The sequence below is a fragment of the Antechinus flavipes genome, chromosome 4 (assembly GCF_016432865.1).
Source record: "Antechinus flavipes isolate AdamAnt ecotype Samford, QLD, Australia chromosome 4, AdamAnt_v2, whole genome shotgun sequence".
Classification (NCBI taxonomy): Eukaryota; Metazoa; Chordata; class Mammalia; order Dasyuromorphia; family Dasyuridae; genus Antechinus; species Antechinus flavipes.
In genome coordinates this window covers 107,953,784-107,981,725 of record NC_067401.1, presented here as the reverse complement: position 1 = coordinate 107,981,725, position 27,942 = coordinate 107,953,784, and the positions used below count along the sequence as shown (strand labels likewise).

General features: G+C 35.7%; 1 protein-coding gene across 2 annotated transcripts; it reads left to right on the top strand.

Moving 5' to 3' along the window:
- The first annotated feature begins 15 nt into the window (after positions 1-15).
- Positions 16-27,942, top strand: LOC127559743 (Fc receptor-like protein 3). 2 transcript variants are annotated; one of them, XM_051993718.1, is made up of 8 exons: positions 16-76; positions 7,076-7,096; positions 8,187-8,426; positions 8,895-9,161; positions 9,400-9,684; positions 16,000-16,134; positions 26,775-26,843; positions 27,638-27,942. In XM_051993718.1, exons 1-7 carry the CDS (start codon positions 46-48, stop codon positions 26,819-26,821), a joined length of 1,026 nt encoding a protein of 341 aa, XP_051849678.1. In that variant the 5' UTR covers positions 16-45; the 3' UTR covers positions 26,822-26,843; positions 27,638-27,942. The 2 variants fall into 2 exon arrangements, with proteins under 2 accessions (XP_051849678.1, XP_051849677.1); XM_051993717.1 differs by lacking the exons at positions 26,775-26,843; positions 27,638-27,942 and adding an exon at positions 17,174-17,249.

The window sequence follows — 27,942 nt, the reverse complement described above, 5'->3', positions numbered from 1 at the left end:
TGCATTAGAGAATTTCCCATCTTAGTATCTCTCTACCTACCCCTCATGCTGTTGTGGACATTGCTAATGGTCCTTGGTGAGTACAGCAACTCAGAGGGGAACCTGGAATGGGGACCAAGTAGAATTCTGTTTTTTTGAGAACATACTTCCTCTGGAATAAAAGTCCCTACTCTGGGGAAGCTGGGATAAACAGAAAATCTATCTCTATAAGGGGATGGGAAATTCAGTCTTTCCCTCAAGGTAAGTTCTGCAGGACCAAGGCCAAGCTGTAGAGGGGAAAAACAAAGAAAATATTGAATACTAGAAAAACAATATGAAGATGGATAATCCTGATATTGTAGGGGAAAAATGATGACATTAAATTATAGATTTCCAGCATGTGTTTTTAACTTTGCAAGAAAATTGGCTACAAACAAAATTTTTAATGGATTGATCTAAGTTTCTTTGTAAAGGAACCAATTCAATTAAAAAACTTTTTCCAAAGTAAGAAACTGAATGAGGAAGCTGGGGGTACAAAAGCAAAAATGAAACAGGGACTATCTTCAACTTATACAGTTAAATAAATTCAAAATATGTTCAGAACAATAGAGAATATTTTCAAGAGGTTAAGTCTGTTGACAACTAAGAAAGACCTACTATAGGAGGCAAAACGTGAGCTGTGTCTCAAAGGAATCTAGAGATTCCTAAAGAAGGAGATCCACCACAATTAAAGAGGACCATTTGTGCCAAGGCACTAAGGCAGGAGATAGAGAAATGGTACATATTCTCTACAAATAGTATGTATTTCTGTCTACATTTCGGTCCTGTTTCAACAACTACCACATCAGTTTGATTGAAGTGGAAAGTACACCAAAGCTAGCCCTAGGAAATAAAATCAGAATGGTAAGAGGGAAACAAATTGGTGAGGGACTTTTTTTTTCCTATTTTATACTAGAAAGAATAAGGAGTGAGTAAGAATTTTTGAACTGGAGGATTGTATGATATCATTTAAATCTGAGGAAAATTAACTTGGTGCTATAGAATGGATGGATTGGGAAAGAGAGAAATTGAAAGAGAAACAAATTAGGAAATTTGGCCCTGAAGGAAGATAGTCAGCCAGTCAATAAATAGGTATTGTCCACTATGTACCAAGCACTGGAGATACAAAGAAAAGCAAAAAAAAAAAAAAATCCGTTTTTTCAGGTAACTCACAGTCCCATGGGGAAGATAATATGCAAACAACTGTACAAGCAAAAGAGGAGAGAGGCAAGGCACTAACTATAAATAGAATGAAGAACAGGCTTCCTGTAGAAGGAAGGATTTTAGATGGGACTTGAAGAAATCAGGAAAGGCAGAAAGAGGTGATGAAGAGGGAGAGAACTCCAGAGATGGGGGACAGTGAGTGAAAGTGCCCAGAGGTGGAAGAGAGACTCTCTTGTAAAAAAAAAAAAAAGCAAAGAAGCTAGTGACACAAGCTCACAGAGCTGGAAAAAAGGAAAATCTGAAGGTTCAAAGTATGAAGGGTTATCAATGATTGAAGATTTTATATTGGAGGTGATAGGGAGCCATGGGAGGTCATTGAGTTGAGATATGATATAGTAAGATCTGTGTTTTAGAAAAATGTGTTTGTCTGTTGATGGGGGGATATATTGGAGTGGGGAGAAACTTGTGGCTGGGAACCCAACCATCAGGTTGTTGTGATAGTCCAGGTAAGAGATTATGAGGTCCTGTACCACAATGGCAGCAGTGTTGGGAGAGAGAAAAGGATGTACTTGAGACATGCTAAGAGGAAAAAACTAACTGGCAGTGACAACAGATTAGATACGAGCAGTGAGAGAGAATAAAAAGTGGAGGATGACAGCTAGGTGATTGGAAGAATGGAAGATATCCTCAACAGTAATAGAAAAGTTAGGAAGAGGTGGAAAGATGAGTTCAGTTTTTGACATGTTGAGTTTGAGATATTTAATAGGCCATTGGAGATGCAAGACATGAGGTGAAGAGAGATTTTAGGACTGGATAATGAGATTTTAAAGTTATTTTCATAAAGAAGCAATTGAATACATGAGAATTCATAAACCCACAAAGTAAAATAATAGTGAGAGAGAAGAAAAGAGGGCCAAAGAAAAAATTCTGTGGGACACTCATGGGTAATAAGTACAACCTGAATGAAGAAGACTGAGTAGTGTTCTAATAAACAGAAGGAGTGGTAGGATAATAGAAAGAGAATCAGGAAAGGATGGTGTCACAAAAATCAAGACAAAAGAGAATGCCAAGAAGAAAGACTATGTAAATGTCTATAGAGAAGTCAAAAAGGAGGAGTGAGAAAAGGCCATTAAATTTAGGAAGAGATCAATATTAACTTTGGAGAGAACAGATTTATTGAAAGCTAAAATCTGAATCCAGATTGTAGAGTTAGGAAGGAAGTGAGAGAAAAGGAAGTGGATATACCAAGTGAAGAGAGCCTTCTCAAGGAGTTTAACTTTGAAAAGAAGGATATAGAATGAGAGGTAGTTGGGATGAATGGATCAGATGACATTTTTTTTTAGGAGGAAGGAGAGAAAGACATGTTTAAAAGCTATAGAGAAGCAAACAATAGACAGGAAGAGGTCAAAGATTAGTGACAGTTTGGATTATAGAGGAGACAATCTGCTGGAGAAGATGGGAAGAAATGGGATTGCTTTTTGAAGTAAAGGGGTTTGCTTTGGCAAGGGGAAGTGCCACCTTGCTATGTGGGGCAGATGAAAGAGGAAACTGTGACAGTAAGCATCTGAGTATTTCAACATGAGGAATAGAGAAGAGGGAAACTTCTCAAATTGAGATCTGAAAGTAGTATTCCTCCATCATGCTTACTTCATTCATTATTTTTCTTGAGAGAGGAGATTTTCCCAGTGCAGCCACAGCCACTTTGCTGATGCCTGTAGAGGAAGCTTGGAAAACCTTCCCTGCCCTAAAAGCAGTTCCCAACTTTAAAAAAATGAGTAAAAAGGCAAAGCGAACTCTAACTGTAGACAGCTTCTATGGTGAAAAAGAAGAACAGATTTCAAACCTTGAGGAGACGAAAAGAAGATTATCTGGTATCCATCACACAAGGCTCTCCTAGAAGCAATTTAAAAGAATCTCAAAAGAGAGCTAGAAGAAAAATGGAGAAAGGAAAGGAAAACTCTGCAAGAGCATGTGGAAAAGGCATATTACTTGTTAAAAGATAGATTTGATAAAGTGGAAAAAGAAAACAATTCCCTGAAAAACAGAATTTGTGAAATGGAAAAGGTAAAAAACTCCAAGGAAAATAGAATTTGTGAATTTGAAATGGTAAAAAACTTCTTAAAAAACAGAATTTGTGAATTGGGAAAAAAATTCCATAGAACAAAACAACTTATTTAATAACTCAATTGGACAAATACAAAAAGAAGTAAATGAAAAAAATAATTCACTAAAAATCAGAATTGAACAAATGGAAATTAATGACTCAATGAGACAAGAATCAGTCAAGCAAAACCAAAAAAAAATGAAAAAAAGGTAAAATATCTACTTAGGAAAACAGCTCACCTGGAAAATAGATCTAGGAAAGACAATCTGAGGATTATTGGATCAAGTAGGTATTTTACATTTTTTTCTGTTTTTTTCAAGGATTATTGTCCATTTAGATATTTAGATGTTATGCAATGATGTATAAATGTTTAGTATTGTGAAAAATTGATGCTAATCTATTTATTCATTGTCTATGAATCGTAATATTGTTTCATTACTTGTCATTATTGATACTGTGAATTCCACTTTTGTTAGGCACCACAGTTTAAGGAAATTGACAATCTGGAGAATGTCCAGAGGAAAACAGTCAAAATGCAGAAGAATCCCCATCATATGAGGATCAATTAGAAGAATAATGATATTTTACCTGGAGAAGAAAAAACTCATGAGGATAGCTATCTTCAATTATCCAAAGGGATATCATTTAGAGTAGAGATTAGATTTATACTCTTTAGTTTCAGAAAACAGAAAAGAGCAATATATGCACATTGCAAAGAAACAAGTTTAGCTATAGGAAAAATATTCTAATAATTTGATTTGACTCAAAGATTAATGGATTCCCTATCATTTTAAGTGTCATATTTTTTGGTAAGCAATTGGGATTAAATGACTTGTCCAAGGCACACAGTTAATAAATGTCAAGTGTCTGAGGCCAGATTTAACTGGATTTGAACTCAAGCTCTCCTGACTCCAGGGCCAGTGCTCCATTCATTGGGCTATCTAGCTGCCCCACATTGTGAGTTCAATAGGCAAAGACTAGATGACCCCATCTTAGGTATTTATAAAGAAAATCCTTTTTCATATAAGAAGTAGACTATAGAAATGGGTCAATTATGTGTGACAAGCAAAGGTTCAGTTACAGTTTCAGACTGAAACTGCTTCCTATATTCACTTAGTTCTCTGTCAGCTGAGTGCTGGATTTCATATTATACAAATGTCTTTTAAGACCAACTGTCTCTCTTATCTTTTTCTTTAATTTTGTGATTTTTTTTAAAAATAGGTATTACTCCAAGAAAGCATGCAGAAGTTGTAGTTCATGAAGAGCACACTCTACCTACCATTAGAATTATAGAGAAAGAAAATATCTCAAAGATAATTCAAGTCTACAATGAATCAGAATTAGTCATACCAACTGAAGTAAAAAATGCAAAACAATAATATGACAAATTAGTAATCCAATCTGACAAAAATATTGATGCACATCTAATTTATTCCTAGAAAACAGGCAAAGATCTTCAGAGGGACTTGATTGACAAAGACTATTATTGATTTTTCTTCTAGAAGTTAGAAGAAGAATAAAAAAAATCTGGGGTGGAGGGCGGGGAGGGAAGATAGTTAAAAACATTTGCTTTATTGAGGGAAAAAACACAAAACAAAACTTGTCATGTGCAATGAGTTACAAAGACTTTAAAGCACTGAAAATATGAAAAAAAAATTCTTATGAAAGAGGCTCATTTTTTCCCCCCAAGGATACACAGAAACTGTTCAGAAGAGCCCAAGTGAGCCTATAAGATTGAGTCATCTTTATGAGACTGTAAAACATACTAAAAGATGTTTTGAGGAGTTAAAAAAAAATTCCACTGAGCCTGAAGTTTTGTTCCCACTGACAAAATGTTGAACTCTACAACATGTATTGATAGAGTGAAAAGTAGAATTGCTCTGGAATTACAGAAATTCCCAAATGGAAATGGAATACCAAGACATGCTTCATATCACACAATATTAAGAAATTTATCGAAGAAAAAGAAATCAAAATACTTCAAAAGCCTAAGAATCTGTTGAATTGAAATCACATTAAAAACCTCGACCTTTAAAAATGCACTATTCATCAAAGTTTGTCTAATCCAATGTAGTCTGATTTCATGATGAAAAACTAAAGAATACATGTCAAAATTTTGTGAACTCAATGACAAAGCATATAAAATAAGTGACTATAGTAAAAAAGAAAATATTGTACATTAACTTTTTTAAAAGATATAACAAATTATAAAGGTTTATTGCATAGCTCAACAAATTGAATTATTTCAATTTATATCAAATAATTTGCAGATATCTAGGGGTGGTTATTGAGTTCCCTTTCAATTCAAATTTCTGTGATTTTGTGATCTGTGATTTTATGATCTCTTTCAAAACAAGATTTAGAAAGTGACTCTCATATGTAAAATTTATAAGGAACCTCAAGAGGCCTTTTATTTTATCCTTTTCATTTTTAAGAGAAGAAAAAGGAGGATCACAGGGGTTAAAGTAACTAAAAAGTTATAGGGATTAAAGTGACAGAAAATCAGAACTAGACTCCAGTCTCTTTACTCTTAAGAATTCCTTCCACTCTACACCATTACCTTTTAGATTAGGACTCCTGTCTGTACAGGGAGAAAAATAATTTGTCCACTTACCTTCCATGATCCTTGCTTTCAGATGAAACAGTTCAAACTTTTAAGGGGATCATTAGATTGTAAGCTTCTTGAAGGGAGTGATGGTCTTTTACCTTTTTTCATGTCACCAACACTGAGCACAGTGACTAACACATGGTAGGTGCTTAATACATGTCTATTGAATTAATTCATAACAGTTGGAATTTTGAGTTCCAAATATCTTTTTAGTGTTTTAAGATGAGTGATTCAATCAATCAGCAAAAATCAATTAAAGCCTTACCATGTGTCAGGCACTGAGCTAGTCAGAATATTATAAATTCAAAGAATGAAACAATTTCTACTTTCAAGAACCTTGCATATTATCAAAGTCACACAGTCAAAGTTCACAGAACTAGATGGAGATAGAATAAATATAAATTGTTAAAAATCAAAAGATTTTATAGGAGGCAGAGCACTAGTATTTGAAGAATTAGGAAAGGCAAGTTAAAGGCGAATATTTAAGGTGACTCCTCAGGAAGAGAGGGATTTTTATGGTAGATGTGGAAAAGATACATATTGTAAGCATAGGAGATAGTACAAAGGAGAGAGTTCAGAAATGAAGTGTCCTGGAGAAGGAAAAGACAGGCCAGCTAGTGGGTGCACAAAGCTCATGAAATAGTATGACATAGAGTGAGGCTGGACAGAAAGACTGGAGCCAGGATATAAAGGGCTTTTTAGAGAGTGCTGATACTCATGATAGAAAATGCCATTCACATTCAGAGAAAAAATGGGTGGAGTTGGAATATGGATCAAAGCATCCTGTTTTCAACTTCTTTATTATTTTTTCATAACTTCTTCTCTTTATCTGATTCTTCTTTTACATCGTGACCAGTATGAAAATATGTTAGATGATTGCACAGATATAACCTATATCAAATTCCTTACTGCCTCAGGGAGGAGGGAGGTGAGGAAGGGAAGGAGAGAATTTGGAACTCAAAATGACTTTTAAATGAATGTTACTCTTTATAAGTAATTGGGGAAAATATTATTTTAAAAAGTCATGATCTAGGAGATTTCTTTTAGGCCAAGGATGGGGAGAGATTAAAGAAAGTTGATAATATCCTTGAGGGATCTGAAGAATTTTTAAGAATTTAGAAAAGCTGAAAAGTTTGAGAATCTCCACTCCATTTACCTTCTGGCTCTTTTTTCTTTCCCAGGTTTGCTTAGCAGACATGTTGGTAAGTCCCCTTTTTTCGCTCTTCAAAGTCTCTGGGTAATGTTGTCTCCTTCAGGACCACAGGATGCCTTTTGAGCTGCCCTGACTGCTCTATACCTCTTGGTTGAGGTCTGCAGTGCCCAAGCTCTCTTTTTTCCTTGACTGGCCTTGGGTCTCAGGCTCAGACTACTCTCAGATCCTCTAGTATGTCTGCTCAGAATTCTCCTCTACTCCCTCAGACATGAACGTTGATACAATTTTCTGTTATGTTGAGAGTTTGGGGGGTTGACCTTGGGGCATCCTGATGCAAACAGGATCATTCTAAACTGTTACATTTTAGAACAGGAAAAGATCTTGCAGATGATCTAAATTAATTTCAATTTACAGAAAAGGGAACTGAGACTCAATTAGGTAAAATCATGTATCCAGGATTTCAAACAAAAATTCAAGTTTAGACTCTCTAATTCCATGGTGTAGTGAAAAGAGTATTAGATTTGGAATCAAGAGACTTGATATCTACAGTGTGATCTTAGACAATCGCCTCATCTCCAAATCAAATGATCTCATCTGTAAAATGGTGATAATTTCATCTGTGTGGAGGATGGAATGTGAAAATATGTACAAATAGCACTGGACACATGCAAGAGGGGAAAAAAAAACTACATCTTGAGTGTCTAATTCAATTGAAAGTCTACTTCAAGGAGACTTCAGAACCAACTCAGTTTCCTGGGGACCTAACCTGCCATTAAAACAATATTAGCCCTAATCTCCTGGGTTCATTTGGGCACATTTGATTACCTTCCCTCCAACCCAATCTTTAGTTGATATCTAATCTCTCCTATCAATTTGGACTGGAATCAGAAGGAGGTTTAGCATTTTAAGAGGCCAAGACTTTTCTTTGATTTTTTACTAAATTTCTAGTTGGCAAGTGGACTGTGCATGAGCTGGAGGCTGGGACAGAGCATCTCAACCTGGAACTCCAAGCTTTAGGTTCCATCCCAGGGTGGGGCCAGTATGGGGTCAGGACTTCTCTGCTTCTCTCCTACCTTTCCCATTTTCAGGAATTGTGCACAGGCATCTTCATCTCATGCCCTTCTTTTTCTCTCATCCAGCTATTGCAAAGAAATCTGTGGTGGAACCCAGGCCTTCATGGACACCTCTTTTGGAAGGGGAGCTAGTGACTTTAACTTGCCATGGAGTCGGACCTCTTAAACAAGAAAGGACACGGTGGTACAAAAATCAACAAGAAATTCTATCTAAAAACATCATTCAGACTAATCAGCCTGGAGAGTACAGATGCCAGACCCAGGACTCAACTCTCAGTGACCCTGTAAACCTGGTATTTTCTTCTGGTGAGGACAGAGGGTCTCACTAACCCTCAGGACAGACTTTCTAAGTGCAGTCTCTCACTGGGAGGGAGGGACAAGGGGAAAGGCACTGGGGGCTCTAGAATGTTGCATGATGCCCTTGGGATAGCAGCAGAACTGGGGGTGCCTTGACTCCCCTTCAGTCATTCAGAAAGCAGTTGGATACCCTGAGATTCCCTGCAGCTAGGGACCAACTCTGACCACTGAGGGTAAAGGATGGGACTCCCTTCACACAGTAGATGTGTTGGGATTTATCTGAGAAGACACCATCTAGGAAAGCTCCTTGTTCCAGGGAGGGAGAGTTAGTGAATCATCTGGGTAAAGTGGGAAGCACAAGGGGAACATGGATTCCCCACTATACACCAGATAATCTCCAGATTAGAGGCAGGTGGAAGGAAGACAGGGCAGAAAGGTGGGAGTTGAGTCTCCAATGCCTCCTGGGTTCTCTTACAGAAACGCTGATCTTGCAGACCCCATATTCTGTGTTTGAAGGAGACACGCTGGTCATGAGATGCCGGGGAAAGAACATGGGGACAGTCAATTACATGGCATACTATAAAGATGAAAGAAAATTGCGTGATCTTATTAGAGATTTTGATGAGTTCCTCTTCATCTCACAAGTTGGCTTAAATGACAGTAGCAAATATCATTGCACAAGAATTGTTTCTAGATGGTCTACTTGGACAGAAATTTCAAAACCTGTAACTATCCAAGTCCAAGGTAAGAACTTCAGTCCTGAGATAGGGGAGAAGGAGGAAGGAGAAGGACTTTTCAGGGCCAGGCTCTTTATGTGGTGGGTTGGGTAGACTCATAACAGGAAGATGACCTCATGGCTGGAGCATAGAAGGGAAATGAGATGGAGTCATTTGTGTTTTCCTTCATATGTTCAGCTGAGAATATAAGACATTACCCCAGGTACTCTGACCCTCACTGTCCTGGCTTTGCCTCCTCTCTCTAGAACTGTTTTCACCCCCTGAGCTGAAAACCACAACCTCTGAACCCATAGAAGGGACCCCAATGACACTGAGTTGTGAGACTCAGCTCTCTCCACAGAGGTTAGACACCAAACTGAACTTCTCCTTCATCAGAGATGGCACGGTCATCGCATCAGGTGGGAAGAATTCCCATGTGCTCCAGATCCCAGCCATCCAGACAAAAGACTCAGGGTCATACCGGTGTGAGGCAAAAGCAGTGACTCAGAATATTTTGAAACAGAGCAACTACGTGAAGATCAGTGTGAAAAGTGAGTATCAGTGATGCAGGCTGGGATAGAGAAATGGAGGAAGGGGCCCTGGCATCAATTTAGACTTTGGGATACTTTGTAATATGCTTTTCCTCTTTCCTTGGAAATGGGGACAACCAGTTAGCTTTCTGTGGGTCTTCTATTACATTAAGACATCAATAGAGTTACAAATAATTTGCTGGAGACAAGCAACAGAGCAAATTTGATATAAACAAGCAGTGTGAATCCCATCCTGAGCAAGCACCCTCAAATTAATTGTTAACATTATTTTTTTTAAATTTGAGTTTCAAATTCTTTCTGTCCTTCCATTGTCTTTATCATCCATTGAGAGGGAAAGCAATGTGATATTACTTATAAATAAGAAATCATTCAACACATGTTTCCATATGATTCATGTTACAGAAAAAGCAACAAAAATAAGAGTGAAAAAAGGATGCTTCATATGCATTCATAGTTCATCAGATCTCTTTACAGGTGGAGAGCATTTTTCATCATATATCCTTTGTAATGTGTGGATGCTTATATTGATCAGAGTAGCTAAGTCTTTCAGAGAAGATCATCATTATAATATTGCTGTACTTTATATAATGTTTTCCTAATTCTGCTCACTTCCATTTGTATCAGGTTTCTTTCTAGGTTTTCAATAACTTTTTATATTTCCTTTTGCATCATTCTGATTTCTCTTCCAATTTTTCCTTTACCCTTCTTACTTGATTTTCAAAATTTCTTTTGAGCTCTTTCATGTTCTGAGGTCAATTCTTATTTTTCCTGAAGGTTTTGGATATAGGAGATTTGACTTTGTTATCTTCTTCTGAATGTGTATTTGATCTTTCTTGTCACCATGTTAACTTTCTGTGATCAGAATATGTTTCTGTTGTTTGCTTATTTCCCCAGTCTATTACTTGGTTTTTAACTTTTTGCTAAAGTCAGGCTCTGTTTCTAGGATGTAGGGTACAATGTCTTAAGCTTCAGAAATTTTGTGCTGCTGTTTTCAAAGATTCTTCTAGGAACTTATAAGTTTACAATTCTTCCAAGGTGGTATGATCCAAAAGGATGTGTGTTTGAGTGACTACAAATGCTGTTTTCTGCCCTGAAACTGTGAGGATGGTCCTACTCCACTGTGGCTATAAGTTCTACTGTGCTAAAGCTCACAAAAACCTTTTTCAATGCAAATAATGAGATCTCCTTCTGATCAATTAAATTTCTTTACCATATGTGAGCTGAGATCTCCAGAAGCCACTGCTGCTGCTATTGCTAATTCAGTGGCTAACAAGGCCTGCCCTTGGTTTGCTGATTTCCCAAGGCCCTCTCATCCTAGTGAGACAAACCTTTCTTGCTAACCTTCCAAGTTCTCTTTGATATCTGTGGGCTGAGAGGTCTGGAAATCACCATTGCTGCCACTGATTCAGAGGCCCTGGGCCCACTCCTGGTTTGGCTGGGGCTGAGACTTACTCTCATGGGCTGTACTAGGATTGTATTTCTCTTATCCCTGGTGCAACAGAAATTTTCCTGCTTGACTTTCTAAATTATCTTAGGTTGTAAAATTGTTGCACTTGCCTTTTGGTGGGTTCTGATGCTCTAAAATTTGTTTAGAGTCAATAGTTTAAAAAATTTGGAGGGGTTGGGGGGGGAGCTTGAGCAAGTCTCTGGCTTTACTCATCTTAGCTCCACCTTTTTTTTAGGTTTTCTGAACTCATAACTGTTGTAATTTTTTATATCACAACAGTATTCCATTATAATCATGTTCCATGATTTGTTTAGCTATTCCCTCGAGTGACAATCATCTTCTGAATTTCCAATTCTTTGCCATCATGAAAAGAGCTGCCATAAGGTTTTAGTACATATAAGTGTTTTCCCTTTTTCTTTTATATTTTTTGGATACAGATCTAATAATTGGATTGCTGCTATAAGGGTATGCACAGTTTTATAGCTCTTTGGACATACTTCCAAATTATTCTCTAGAAAGTTCACAACTCCACCAACAGTACATTGATGTCTCTATTTTTCCATATCCCCTCTAGCATGTCATAGCTGATCTGATAAGTATTTGGCAGTACCTTTAATTTGCATTTCACTAATTCTTAATGATTTAGAGGATTTTTATGTGGCTATTGATTTGTTTCTTCTTTTGAAAAACTGCCATGCATATCCTTTGATCATTTATCAATTGAGGAATGTCTCTTATTCTTTATAATTTGGTTGAACCACCCTCAAATGATTATTTTTAATTGTCAGTGCAACAATATAACAAAAAATGAGATAAATTCATTAGAGAATGAGGAAGATGGGAAATTCATTAATACAATGACTTCTATGCTGCTGAAGAAAAATATGTTCCAAGATAATTAAATTAATTGTGATGTCTTAAATCAAAACTCCAGCTGCACCAGTCAAGTTATAGTTATGGTCATCAGGTCTAAAATGAAAAAGGAATCCCAGAATTGTAGGATTAATTGATAACATTTTTACAATTCTATATCTTCATGCCAATCCAGCCACCTCCAAAAAAAAATTTATTAAATATTTGCTTCATGCCTAATACTATTCTCAATGCTTAAGAAGTAAACCAAAATAGTAAGATACAAAGAAGCTGCAGGCATGGTTTCTGAGTACAAGCTGACAATGACATTAAGAAATACAAGCCCCAAGACAGAGTATAGATCGATAGTATACTGTGTCATTTAATTTAGAGGAAGTAATAGAAGAAAGATAATTATAGGCTTGAAGAATATAAAAAAAGTTTCTTTGGGGCCTTTAAGGCAAATATAGTTCAAGTATTTTGAATGATTCCACTTTAGGGTAGAGCTGACACTTCTCAGTAGCCTCTCTATCCTATCTGACAAAAATGTCTACCCAGTGAGGAAATGTCTCAATTCCCTGCTTTGGCCTACCCTGTAATGGTCCAAAGCCAGTTGTGGTTCAGAAATTTATGAGCAGGAAATCAAAATTATCTTAAACTGGAGGGGGGGTGACTTCTCCCCACTAATATATTCAGAATAATTCCCCATATTTAATTTTAATATACCAGTGACCCATTTCCTCTTTCCTTACTATATGTTTCACTAAGTTCCCATTGTACATACATATAACTCCGAAATAGGGAACATCCAGTGAAAATGCCTGGAGTCAGGAGATGGATGTCTTATTTAAGAAATAACAAAAGAGACAAAATTATAGAATACACATTAGGTTGTATGTCATAAGAATATTAGAAAGGTGGGGGAGAGAGGAACAGGGAGATAGAGGTTATGAAAGATTATGAATTCCAAACAGAGGATTTTCTACTTGATCCTCTATGTGATAGGGGAAAAATGGAGACTACTGAATAGGGGTAGAGGTGAAGCAAATAAAGAAGGAAGAGGAAGAGTGACAAGGTTAGACCCAAGCTTTAAGAGCATCACTTTGACATCTGATTGAGGATGATTTAGAATGGGGCAGACTTATGACAGAGAAACTAGCCAATAGGTTTTTGCAAAAGTCCAGATGCAAAATGATAGATGCAAGAGAGTGATATCAGAAGAGAGAAGGGAATATCTATGAGAGATGTTAAGAAGGCAAAAGTTGCAGGCCTTGACAACTGATTCAATATGAAAGTGAGAAAGAGTGAGAAGCTAAGGATATATCCTGAGACTGAGTGTCTGGGAGAGTGATGAAGCCTCAAAAGGAATGTTTGGAGGAGAGAAGATAATGAGTTCATTTTGGGCCTATGTCTATAATTGTCTATAATTCTGTCTATAATTCATTGAGTTTAAGATGTCTAATTGGCAATTGGAGATTCAAGTTAGGGTTAGATATGAAAATCATTAGCATAAGGATAAATTATTAAATCCATGAAACTGATGAGATTATCAACTGCTATGGTATATTATTTTCCCAGAAGAAATGTTGAAAGGTTTTTTGCCTTCTCAATGAATAGAGAAGGGGCAAAAAAAGGGAGAGAATTCAGAACAGAAAAAAAAATTTTTAAAGAAATTATGAAAGGGATGAATTCAGAGAAATTTGGGAATGATTGAAATGAAATGACCCATAATGAAATAAGCAGAAATAATAGACAAAAATTCCACAATGGTTGCAATATCATAAAGGAAATAATTGTCAACAATCTAGGATTTCGGATTAATTCAATAACCAGTCAGGTTTCTAGATCCACTTCATGACAGAGAAGTGATGGTGAAAATGTAAAATGAGATATGCATTTTCAGATACTGCCAAAGTGCTGGATCTGTTTTGAGTGACTATACTCATTTACTATAATTGAGACTTTTATTTTAGTGAGAAGAGTGAATAGAGAAGGGAAGAGATTAAAGTTTAATGAAACTAATACTATTTTTTAAAAAGAAAACTCTTTTCCTACTTCAACCATAGAGAATCCCCAGTATCATTTGAAGTCTAGTTCAAATCTCTTTGTCTGCCAAAGCCTATTCCTCCAGTTACTAGTATTTACCCCTTAAAAATTTCTGTGTATTTTGTATTTAATTTTCTATGCACACATTGTTTTGCTCAATACAATTTGAATTACTTGAAGACTATAACTATTTTATTTTATAGTCTTTGTATATCCAAGATATAGCACAGTGCCTGGCACAAGATATAGCTTAAGAAATGCTTGTTGAATTAATGATTGAATAAATTGTTTATTCATATCCTCTGGTCACTGGGGATCTATTGGAGAACTGTTCTTGTTTTGATATTATTTTCAGCAATTCCCTATATAACATAGAAATCTGATCTTTATGAGAGATATTGCAAAAATGTTTCCCAGTTAATTGCTTCTTTCTAATCCTGACTACGTTGATGAAAGAGAAGGTAAGGAAAGGGAATAACTTTTTATTATGTGCTAAATACTTTTACAAATATTTTCATAAACATTTTGCAACTATCTCATTTGATTCTACTGTAACCTTGTGATATGAGTATTATCATCTTCATCTTACAAATTAGGAAACTTTGTGTTCATATGAAATTTTTCAATTTTATGTGATTGAAATTGTCTATTCTATTTTCTGTGATTACTTCCATCCCTTGTTTCTTTGAGAATTTGACTAAATATTTAAGAACTCTCCTTCTAGTCAAGAGTTGTACAAGATGTTTCAGTTTCCTGAATATCTTGTTTGTGATTTTTTACTTAAAATGTGTATCCATTTGAAGGTTATTGTGGCCAATGGTGTGAATGTAAGTCTAAACATAATTCCTGCTAGATTGTTTAACAATATTTTGAAAATTGTCAAATAAGCAGTTTTCCCACTGAAATTTGTATCCTTGAGTTTTTGAAGATGAGACTTAGGTCTTGCTTATCTATTCTTAGAAATTATAAACTTTAGAGAACCACTCTACTGGGGAAAAAACTGCAAAATCTAGAAAGTATCTGAGGAAAAACCTCATTATTAAATATGAAATATACATATTATGAAGCCTGGAAAGACCACTGAGACACCTTTCTATTTCCCACATCTCAGGTAAAGAATTGATAAGTCTCTTTAGAAGAGGAAAAACTTTCTCTGATATGTTTTATTTTCTCTGTCAGTTCCAATGTCTCAGCTCCTCTTCAAACTCTGGGCACCGACCACTATGGTAGGTGTGGTAAAATTTCATTGTAAAGTCCTCAGAGGTTCTTTTCCAATTCAGTTTTATTCACATATTTATCCAAATCAATTTTATCATGAAAACACAATCTTTAAGAACAAAATAGCCCCTTCTGAAGGTTCAGCTTCCTTCAACCTCACCATGACATCTGAGCATTCTGGAAATTACTTGTATAAAGGCAACAACAGTCTCAGTTATCAGCTCAGTGAAAATCTAACACTCTCCATCTCAGGTAAATGAGATACTCCGGAATTGATGCTGTCCTCCAAAAATGGTGGCAAAACTTTGATGCTGGTGAATTATAGGACAATACTTTCTGAAAGTGGCTCAGCTAAGATTCTAACTGGAGTGGGATGAGGGGAAGTCAGAGCTTAACAACTGCTTATCATCCTTCTCCCCGTATTAGTGTGTTACTGGTAACCATAATTCAGGTTATTAGGTAAATATAGTTAATTTTTCTGATAATCTGACAGTCTCTCAAAATTCCTTTTTTTATTCTTAGGCCGCAATGTGGGAGTTAATGGCACCTTCTTTTGATACCCTCATAAAGTCTATATTAATACTGTATTTTTTTTCATAAAGAAAATAAATGAGTCATCACCTAGCATGCATAATCTCAAAACTAATTCACCTACATTTGGGAGTGTATTAGATTTGGTTGACTCTATTATCTTTAATGACATCAACTGAAATAATAGCTTCATTCACAAATTTATTTACTCTGATCCTCAGGTGGAAATCTCTCCTCATTCAATTCAAGTGAAAAGATTAGTCACTTATCTCTTGGACTCATTGTGACCCAGTTCATTGTGGTTGTACTTGCTGCTTCTGCGCTTCTATTTTTCTTTGGACCGTGGAGTAAGTCAGGTTGGTGACTTTTCTTTCTTGAACTTTAGTGCACAATGAATTAATCATCTTTGCCTAAGAAGCTATCTTCTCCTCTTGATTTCTGCCAATGTTATTATCATTCATTCATTTATCCCAGATCCCAAATCTTTAGTCACCAGGGATGACTCTTTCTTCTAGACCTCACTTAGCCAGTCACTATGTCCTTACAATTAGTCCTTCACCATGTTTCTTATCTTGCCTATTTTCCAGTATTGTCATCCTAGTTCAGCATCTAATCACCCCATGCCTGATTTATTGAAATATACTCCTAAATGGTCACTTTACCTCTCAATCTCTCCCTGCTCCAATCCACCCAAATACTAATATCAGGTTAATCTGCCCCCAAAAAATATTCATTACTAACTCCAGCTCAAAAAAACTTCAGTGACCCCATTGCCTACAGTACAGGATAAAGTCCTCCATGAGGAAAGTGTGGGCCCAACCCGCCTTTTCAACTTTATCTCTATTACCAGCACAAGATCCCTGCTTTTATCAGACTAATCTCCCCAATTTAGCTCAAGCTAGGTTCCCTCCCAGAAGTGTTCTTCCCTCATTTTCTGCCTTTATATAATCTACTTTCCTTTCTTTCTTGTTCTTACTCATTTACAAATAGTTATTTGTAAATATTCATAAATACTTATTAAATTCCTCCCACTGTGCTAGGCACTGGGAAAAAAAGAAAACTATATTCCTCCTTCAATCATAATAGTATTTATATTTGTATTTATCTACATATTTTCATCTTAGTATTAAAATGAGATCTGAAATCCAGGTCTCTTAATTTCAAGTTTACCATCCTACCCTTCAAGACCCAACTTAAATCTCAGCATCTCTGAGGAGCTAAGCTCATAACAATTTCTTTATCTTTTGAAAACATTTCATACTCACCACCCGTTCCACTCATCTGGTAATTGTTAATTATTGTAGGATATTATCAAAAATAGATATTCATTAACTGGATAGCCCTGGTTAAGTCATTTAACCCCATTTGCCTCCATTTCCTCATCTATAAAATGAGCTGGAGAAGGAACTGGCAACCCACTCCTGTATATCTGCCAAGGTAATCCCAAATGGGGTTAAGAAGAATTGGCCATGACTGAAAAAAACTGAACAACAACAAAAATTACTAACTTTTCATGTATTGTATTTTGTCTTATATTCTGAAAACTGATCTCATATTGTACTCTTCTTTAGATCATGTTTTCATTCACTTGATCAGCACTCATTGATTGAATGCCTACTATATACCACGCACTCTGCTAAGTGCTAAAAATACAAAAACAAAAATAAAATAGTCTTCACTCTCAGGGATTTTATATTCTAATGGAGGAAACAGTATGTATGCATACAACAGGAATATGGATGGGAATAAGGATTAGAGTGGGGCTTGGGATAGAGATAAAGAAGAGAATGGGAACATAGATTAAACTAGTGATTTTGTTGCTAAAAGAAACTGTTAGGTCTGAAAATTTTCTTTACCAACATAGCTCAACAACTTCTTATTTATATAGGGCATGATGAATTCATGTGACTTGTCCAAGATCATATAGAATATATCATAAGCAGTTCTTAAACACGTCTCTTGTTTGTAAGATCAATCTATGTCATATTGCTTCTGTGTGTATGTGTATTTTACACACACACACACACACACACACACACACACACACACATACACATATGTTTATACAAAGCATCATAAGGTAAATTTGGAAGATGGAGAATGGGAGGATATCAGAAAAGGCATCCTAGGCATTCAATGCCTCTGAGTTTCATTCCATATCTTCTTCGATTAAAGTCACAACATTAGTAGTTCTGCTACTACTCTGTGATGCCATACCTATCCTCTACCTCCAGGAAACAGATAGGTAGCACCTATTCTGAGCCTAGGGTAGTGTTTTGTGCATAATAAAAACTTAAGTATTTGTTGTTTTATTGTCCCATAAATGGTAAACCAGCTCCTAAAATTATCTTTATTTTTCCCCAACTCCCACCTATCTTTGTCAATGCTACTATAGCATTATAGAAACAAAGAAGTCAATTTGGTGACATTTATTCCAAGCAGAAGAGATAACCCCCAAGCACACATCCAAGCTCAGTAGGACAAAGATATTAAAAATAACAAGTGGTTTCAGAGTGCATCAGATAGAGGAGAAGAAGGAGATATGACAGACCAGCAAGAACAGCCTCCATGTAGTCCATGAAAAACTAGGAGGAGGCTGCTGAAGCTCCTTTCAGGGAGATCTCTACACTAAATCCTGTTGTGAAAGCTTGACTGGGGAATAATTTCATAAAATAGCTCTATAATTGTTGCTTCTTAGATAGTCACTGAAGACTAAGGGCCCAGAAAGAAATAAAGAGAATGCTGGGCCTTCTGTGAGTCAATAAGACAAGTCAACAAGCATTATTAAGAAATACACACCAGGTATTTCATGCTTATAGGGCACTAAGGGGGGCCCTAAGTCTCTTGGGAATATGCCAGGATGGCACCACTATGAGGAACTATCACCAGGCATTTCAAGGGTTTACAGACAGGATGGCCAAATCTGTGACTAGTTCATGTGACTTGTCCAAGGTCATATAGAATATATCATAAGCAGTTCTTAAACACGTCTCTTGTTTGTAAAATCAATCTATGTCATATTGCTTCTGTGTGTATGTGTATTTTACACACACACACACACACACACACACACACACATACACATATGTTTATACAAAGCATCATAAGGTAAATTTGGAAGATGGAGAATGGGAGGATATCAGAAAAGGCATCCTAGGCATTCAATGCCTCTGAGTTTCATTCCATATCTTCTTCGATTAAAGTCACAACATTAGTAGTTCTGCTACTACTCTGTGATGCCATACCTATCCTCTACCTCCAGGAAACAGATAGGTAGCACCTATTCTGAGCCTAGGGTAGTGTTTTGTGCATAATAAAAACTTAAGTATTTGTTGTTTTATTGTCCCATAAATGGTAAACCAGCTCCTAAAATTATCTTTATTTTTCCCCAACTCCCACCTATCTTTGTCAATGCTACTATAGCATTATAGAAACAAAGAAGTCAATTTGGTGACATTTATTCCAAGCAGAAGAGATAACCCCCAAGCACACATCCAAGCTCAGTAGGACAAAGATATTAAAAATAACAAGTGGTTTCAGAGTGCATCAGATAGAGGAGAAGAAGGAGATATGACAGACCAGCAAGAACAGCCTCCATGTAGTCCATGAAAAACTAGGAGGAGGCTGCTGAAGCTCCTTTCAGGGAGATCTCTACACTAAATCCTGTTGTGAAAGCTTGACTGGGGAATAATTTCATAAAATAGCTCTATAATTGTTGCTTCTTAGATAGTCACTGAAGACTAAGGGGCCCAGAAAGAAATAAAGAGAATGCTGGGCCTTCTGTGAGTCAATAAGACAAGTCAACAAGCATTATTAAGAAATACACACCAGGTATTTCATGCTTATAGGGCACTAAGGGGGGCCCTAAGTCTCTTGGGAATATGCCAGGATGGCACCACTATGAGGAACTATCACCAGGCATTTCAAGGGTTTACAGACAGGATGGCCAAATCTGTGACTAGTTCATGTGACTTGTCCAAGGTCATATAGAATATATCATAAGCAGTTCTTAAACACGTCTCTTGTTTGTAAAATCAATCTATGTCATATTACCTCACATCACATTACCTCAGAAGTCAACTGTTGAGACTTCTTCAAGGCTACAATGCTTGTCTTGTAACCTATAATCTTATACTTCAGGGCATCCCCCAAACTCAGTGACATATTCCTGATGCTTTACACAAAGATTACATCTTTATTCTCTTTAATAGATTCAAATCATTCTTAAAATTATTTTAATAGTATGTTATTTTCCCAATTACATGTAAAGATGATTTTCAAAATTCATTTTTGTAAGATTTTGACCTTCATTTTTTTCTCATTCTCTCCTTTCCCTCCCCATTCTAGCATCTAACTGATATAGATTATACATGTGCATTTTTAAAAAAAACATATCTCCATATGAGTCATATTGGGAAAGAATAATCAGAACAAAAGAGAAAAGCTAGGGGAAAAAAATGAAGCAAAAGAAACAAAAAGTGAAAATAGTATGCTTTGATCCACAATCAATTCCAAAGTTCTTTCTCTGGATGTGAATAATATTATCCACTCAAAGTTTATTAGAATTGCCTTGGATGACTGAATTGCTGAGAAGAACTAGTTTATAATTTTGATGATTTCACAGTTTCACTGTTTCTGTGTACAATGTTTTCCTGGTCCTATTTATTTCACTCAGCATCAGTTCGTGTAACTCTTTCCAGGCTTTTCTAAAATCAGCCTGTACATAATTTCTTATAGAACAATAGTATTCTATTATATTCATATATCATAACTAATTCAGCTATTCCACTTTCAAATCATTTTGAGATTTATGCAAAGGTGTTGTGTTTTTTTTAAATATGGGGAAAATTTGGATTGGCAGATAATACCAAGGATATAAGTAAACAATGAAAAATTAGTTGCGCTTATATCACAACTAGTCTTCCTTCAAGCTTTATGTTTTGGTCTAGCTGTTTCCCCAGATGCTCTCCTCGGGTTTGAATTTAAATCAAATTTAAATTCTCCTGATCTCAGAAACTTCCTAATCAGGAACCAAGAGGCCAAATTCCTTTTTCTAAGGGTTCATTCTCTATATGTGACTCCATCCAGTTTCTGGACCCCTTAGTTTAGGGTCAGTTAAATTTTTAAAGGCTACAATAACATATCTATTATGGCTCCAAATACTCTCCACCCCTACTAAAACTTTACAGACCCACAAAGAAATTCTTATATAATCAAATTTCACACACACCCCCAAAGACAAAGCTGTGCACAGATTATCTAGAATGAACACAGACTTAAAAGATTATTTTCTATTTTTGGCTCATCTTTGTATAGCATTTTCCAAATCTCCAAGAAGATATTTATGGGATAGCTCAAGAGTTTTGGTCAATACACTTTATTTTGTTTTATTTAAATAATCTTAATTAAAATGCCTTTATTATGAGCTAAATATATCTTATGACCAATTGGTAAAAATAAGGCATGTGAGTGGAAGATTGAAAACTATATTTTGAGAGGTTAATCATTCATAAAATGTCTGGAACCTAGGGGAAATAATTCAAAGGCCCTAAATGAGAAATGTGCCAGAGTCTACATTGGAAGGTTCATCTACCACATTGTATTTGGATACCACTTGTACTGTACTTTCCACCTGAAAAATTCTCATCCAAAATTTTAATTCTGTGTATACTCCTATTACTGGAATTTACTGGAAGAAAAAATATTGTTGTTTTTAGTTTTTGATGGCATAATTGCATTTTGCAATGTATTATATTTAATATACCAAACTAGTCACTTACAAATACTCATATATATCAAGATGCTCTCAAAGTCTTATTATTGTTATGGAGACTATTCAAGTAATAGGTTAAAAATAATACTTTAAATTCTGTTGATTCAGTTAGAATACTGATGTGTAGCAATGCACCTTTAGAATCAAAAAGACTAGTAGATAGAAGAGTATGTCTTAATCATTCAATAATAGTCATAGATTTGGGTCTGGAAGGAACCTTAGAGTTTGTTTCCAGAACTGGGAAGACCAAAGCTGTTCTGTATAACCTGGAGACAATAGGGAGTCAGTAGAACTTACCAAAAGAGATAAATTGACATATCTGTGCTTATAGAAGATCACTTTATCCCTTTGGCAGCTTATAGAGGATGGATTGGAGTGAGGAGAGATTGGGCAAGACGATCAATTAGAAAGTCATTACAATCATCCAGGCAAGAGATAAAAATTATGGTCCTGAAGTGAAGTGGGAACTCCATGAGTACAGAGAAGGGATGCTATGAAGATAGGAAGAGCAAGATTTAGTGATTAACTGGAGATGGGCAGAGGGAGAAGGAGTAACTTAAAAAATATCAAGGTTACAACCTAGGAGAATGGGAAAAAATGGAAGTCGTTCAGTTTAGTAGAGAGGAAGGTTTGGAAGAAAAGATAATGAATCTATCTTTATAGATAGGTAGCACTGTGGACAAAGTTCCAGGTCTGGAGCCAGGGATACTCATCTTCCTGAGTTCATATCCAGATTCAGACACTAGCTGTGTGCAAGTCATTTAAACCTACTTGCCTCAGTTTCCCCATATGTAAAATGAGCTAGAAAAGGAAATGGCAAATCACTTCAAGTATCTTTCCCAAGAAAATACCAAGTGGGAAAAAATGTTTAAAAAATTAAAAGGAAAGAAAATACCAAATGGGATCATGAAGAGTTGAACACACTTAAATGATTCAACAATAATACATGCAGCCACTGTTCTAAGCACTTTTACATATATTATCTCATTTGTTCCTCATGACAGCTCTGAGAGGAAATGATTTCCTTTTTACAGATGAAGAAACTGAGATATACAAAAGTTTAATAATTTGTTCAGGATCACATAAGCAATAATTTTCTGTGACTGGCAAACCTGACATATCCAGCCTTGCTTTTTTGTTTTGCTGATTTTCTAAACTTACAAAAGTGATAGAAAAAATATTAATAATGCAGATTAAACTTTAAAAGTATATGTATGTTTTTTTTTTTCAGAAAGCCTATTAATGAGATTCCAATTTTGAGATTCTGTTGTTTTATTTTGATAACTTCCAGTATACCCCTAGATATATTTCACAGATAACAAAGGTATAACAATTGGACTCTTGTAAAAATACAACACTTGGTGGGTGAAAATGATGAAAATGATTCTATAGCATGTGATTGCAGGGGAAGGATTGTACACACCCCGCACATCATCCTTAATCTCCTGGCTAAAGCCATCCCTTGGCCATCCCTTTGACTTAAGGTTTTAGGTCCTCTCAGAGTACATGCTATTATCACTCATTTATGCCAGTGTCAATGAGTTTCAGATCCTCTTTGTCTGGGCTTGGGGGAAATAGTAGGTTCCAACAGGAAATATTTATGTGCCCTGAGAAAAGGGCTTTCAGACCTCTAGTTTATTTAGGGTTATAAGAAAGTAGTCTCCAGATCTACTTATAGTCAAGAATGGTAGAAAACTACTAAAAGTGTAGTAAGTAATGGGAGGGTTAGCCTTAGGAGTACAGCAAATATGAATAATCTGATTGAGTGGAAAAGGAAGAAGATGAAAAATGGGAAGGCTTTTTTTATGAGTCAGCCTCATTGTATGAGAGGACAGTGTCAGCATATCAAGGCACACGGGGCATAGAAGATGGTCTTGAGGGACTAGATAGTTCATCAGGAGTTAATGGTCTAGGAATTAGTGAGTAGATGACTGCTTGATGGAAGGCTGAACTGGGAAGGTCAAGACTGCTCTGGATTGAACCCTAGGCTTTGGGCAGGAATAATGCAACCTTTTACTGACAAAATACCAACAGAGAGAGAAAAAGGAGAAGTGATGAGATTAATTTTTCCTGGGACAGTACATCTGAATTATTAATTTCTTTAACTTTACCTAATTTATTTGGGAAAGAACTGTTTAAGTTGCAGGAATAGAGAAGGAAGTAGGGAGAGAGGATAAAGGGAGGTGCAAAGGATAGGTGACTTAAAATGCAGAAATTACAGAGCAGAAAGTTTCAGTTTGATGATTTATTTTTAACATAAAAAAGAACTTCATACAGAGGAGAGGTGAGGGCTATCATTGTGTGACTTGAAAGTAAGCAGAATAGTCATCACTAACCCTTCCTTTCCCCACCTTTTTCCAAGGGAAAAGAGAATTCCTGCCCGGAAGTAAAGCAAGAAGTTGAGGCCTAAGGCTGCCCTTTTGTTCTTCTCAGAATGAGAAGATACTAGGCTAGAAGTTGTCTACCACCCCTCTTAAATACTATTAATCTAGGGACATGACCAAATTCCCATCTGATCACTTTATCATTTGAGTTAGGAGTACCCCAAGATTTACATCCAAGGCTTGACCCCTTCCTCACCAAATTCCACTTCCGCAATGAATAAAAATAGCAAGAAAATTCATCTATTCAAATCAATAGCAAAATAGAAATCAAAGAAAATATAAATAAGAGAATATATGACAGAGTGCAAAGTGAAGGTACTCTTTCATTGGGAGTGAGGTAACTCAATTCAACCAAAAGGGAATATCTTGATTCTCCCCCAAGGCGAAACTTATCTGGAGTTTCTAGTGTAGCAAGGACATGATAGTGATTGCTTGCTCCAGCTATGTCTTCCCAGAGTCTTTCCCTTTAAGTGGTACTAGTCTCTTCCATCTTTCTCTCTTGAGGCTAGAAACCAGAAGCACTCAAAGCAACTCCATCCTTGAAGCGTACCAAAAGGAGACTTTAAAGAGACTCTTGAAGGTTGGATCTCTCTTGCTTCTCACCAACATATCCCTGTTCTTCACATAGGCCAGGATTTTCATCTTCACTGATAAGGAGAACTTCTCATAAGGGAGGTTACAAAAAGAAGCAAAATTTTATTTTCATAGTCATTTCCCTTTCTCCTTCCCTGCCTAGGGGACTCATAAAACTTGGTTGATTAATTTGGAAGGTTGGCAGAAAGAGAGAGCTTTGAGTCAAGCAAAGAGGTGAGGTAGGGGATGTCACAAAAGTATGTAGTTTTTTTTAAGGCATACAAAGAAGAACTGAAGGCACCAAAGAGCCACTTTAATGAATCCTTGGTTTTCCTGAAGACTGGTCCTGACTATTATAATAATAGCAAATTCACATTTCTATAGTACATTTCGGCTTGCAGAAGCCTGTATTTCTCTATACAATGATCCTTCACAATGAGTGGTGCAAATGAAATCCATTTTACAACTGAAGAAACTAAAGATCATAAGATGAAGAAACTTGACAATAATCATACAGTCAGCATTAGATATAGGCTTAGGAGCCAGGGCTTTCTACTCCAGATGCATCATTCTTTTATATATATATTACATATGTATATAAATACACACACACACACACACACACACACACATATATATACACACACACACAGATGTGTATATTTAAACACATTTGCATACATAAAAGTTCATGTGTATAAGTTCGAGTATATATGTATAAACATATGTGTATGTGTATACATGTGTGTTGAGTGTCCTTGAATGTTCAAGGAGTTCTACCATCTCTGGTATGATACCTAACTGGTCCATTTCAGAGCTACTCATCTACCTTTGGTGTCCACCTGGTATTTATTTCTTAGCTGTAGCTAAAAGAAGCTGTAGCGTGTGCAGCAGCAACATCCTGGTAAGCTATCTTGGCAGATAAGCTGAACCAGTGGAATGGAGAGATGAATAGAGTTGCTTCCAACAGCAATGAAAGTGGTTGAATCAAGTATCGTGAAGCACTTAGAGCTTGATCAGGAATCAAAAATGTCAGGGTCATCCACTGCATCCCGGGTCATCACTAGTCATCTTGATTTTTGTCTTGCCAGTGGATTTCAATGCCAGGAATAAAGTCCTGGATTGAGGACTTTATGTAGTTCTGACTCACTTAAAGACATTTCATGCATGAATTGAAACATTACCTTGTTCCCTTTAAAAATGAAGGACAAATAATAAACATATATGATAACAATATCACATATATACATACATATAATATCTATCATAGATATTTTTGTTGTTTGTATGTAATACTATTATATAGTCTTTCTTTTCTATATATACATATTCTACACATATATGCATATGTTATATATAACATACATTTTATACATATATATACAGATAAATAGATATTTCAATCTCATAGACATTTTCAGATAGATGATTCCTCTCTTTTTCCCATGATACGCCTTCTCTTATCTAGCCAAGGATTTATTAGGGTTCTCCTAATCATTTGAGTCTCCCAATCCTCTTGATGATTTTCCCTTACTGTGTCTAACTTTAAAAAGATTCAATCTAGAGAGAAATCTGCATGATATGTCAACCATATCAATATTGTCTTAGATGTATGTATATGTATATGTATATGTATATGTATATATGTATGTATATATATAACTGCAGCCTGCTTGGAGGATGAGATAGGGAGGAAAGGGGAAAAAAAATAAAGTAAAAAATGTATAGCAGTGAACAACAGAAAACTCACAAGAAAAGAAATGGCAGACGATTATGATACAATGTCTTCTATCATTAGATACACTTTTTTGATGTGAAAATTTGTTACATATTTTGAATCCTCCCCAATGTTCTCCTGAACACATGACAATTTTTTTCTTTTTTTGTCTTTCTTTTTCTTTCTTATTTTTAAATTTTAAACTTTTAAATAAATAAACAAATTTTTAACAAAGCAAACAAAGAACAGTTAAGTTAAATCAATAGGCCATGCTTCTTAACACAGTAACATTCCATATCTAGATCTTCAGTGAAATGAGGGAGGTAAATTTCCTTATCTCTTCTCCAAGGCCAATATTGAACATGATAACTGACCTTGATTTAATTTTAGGGAGGAGTTGTTTATATTAGTATAACTTCTGTGCATATTAATTCTTTTTGCTTTTGTTTACTTCACTCTGCACCAGTTCATATAAGTCTGTATATGTTTCTTTGAATTCCTCATATTCATTGTTTCTTATGGTTCATTGATATTCCATTATATTTACAGGCATACCTCAGAGAGAGACATTGCCGGTTCAGCTCCAGACTACTTAAATAAAATAAATATTGCAATAAAGTGAGTTATAATAATATTTTGGTGTTGCAGTACATTTGAAAGTTACATATATACTATTTGTAGTCTATTAAGTATTCAATATTGTTATGTCTAAAAAATGTACATATCTTAATTAAAAATACTTTATTATTATAAAAATGCTAATCATCATTTGAATGTTGAGCAAGTCATAATCTTTTTGCTTATGGAGAGTCTTGTTTCCATGTTGATGGTTTTAGACTGATTAGGATGGTGAATGGTAAGAGTTGGAGTGACTGTGGCTATTTCTTAAAATAAAACAACAATGAAGTTTGCCGCATTGGTTGACTCTTCATTTCACCTGAACACTTAGAAACCATTGTTGGATTACTTACTGGCCTAATTTCAACATTTCTGCATCTCAGGGAATAGGGAGGCCTGACAGAGAGGGAGAAAGCCATTGGTAGAGAAGTCAGAACACATACAACATTTATCAATTAGGTGTCTTTCTTGTATGGGTGTAGTTTGTGATACCCAAAACAATTATAATAGTAACATCAAAATATGTTATAACAGATATAAAAATAACAAAAAGATTGAAATATATTACCAAAATGTGACATGGAGAGAAGATGTGAACGTGTGTCATAGAAAAAATGGTGCCAGTAGACTTTCTTGACACAGAGTTGTCATAAATCTTCAATTAAAAAAAATTCATACAATATCTGGGAAGTGCAATAAAGTAAAGTGCTATAAAGTGAGGTGTGCCTATATATTCCATTATTTATTCCACAATTCTCCAAGCAATAGGAACTCACTTTGTTTTCCCCCCACAGAGTATTGAGTCCTCATTCAGTTATACCAGATTAACTTTTCAAGACATAAAAACTGTCCACCCAGAGCACTCATCTACTTCAGTGATATGTGGTACAAGAGAAAGCATACTGAATCTGGTCAGAGAAGCATTGTTCAAGTACATCGGTTTGTGTCTAATATTTATGTGACCTTCATCGACTGATTTAACACCTCTGGGCCTCAATTTTCTTATTTGTAAAATAAGTAGATTAAATTAGATAATTTCCAAGATTCCTTTCAGCTCTATCATACTATATACTACCTTAATATGAATCATAAAATCCAA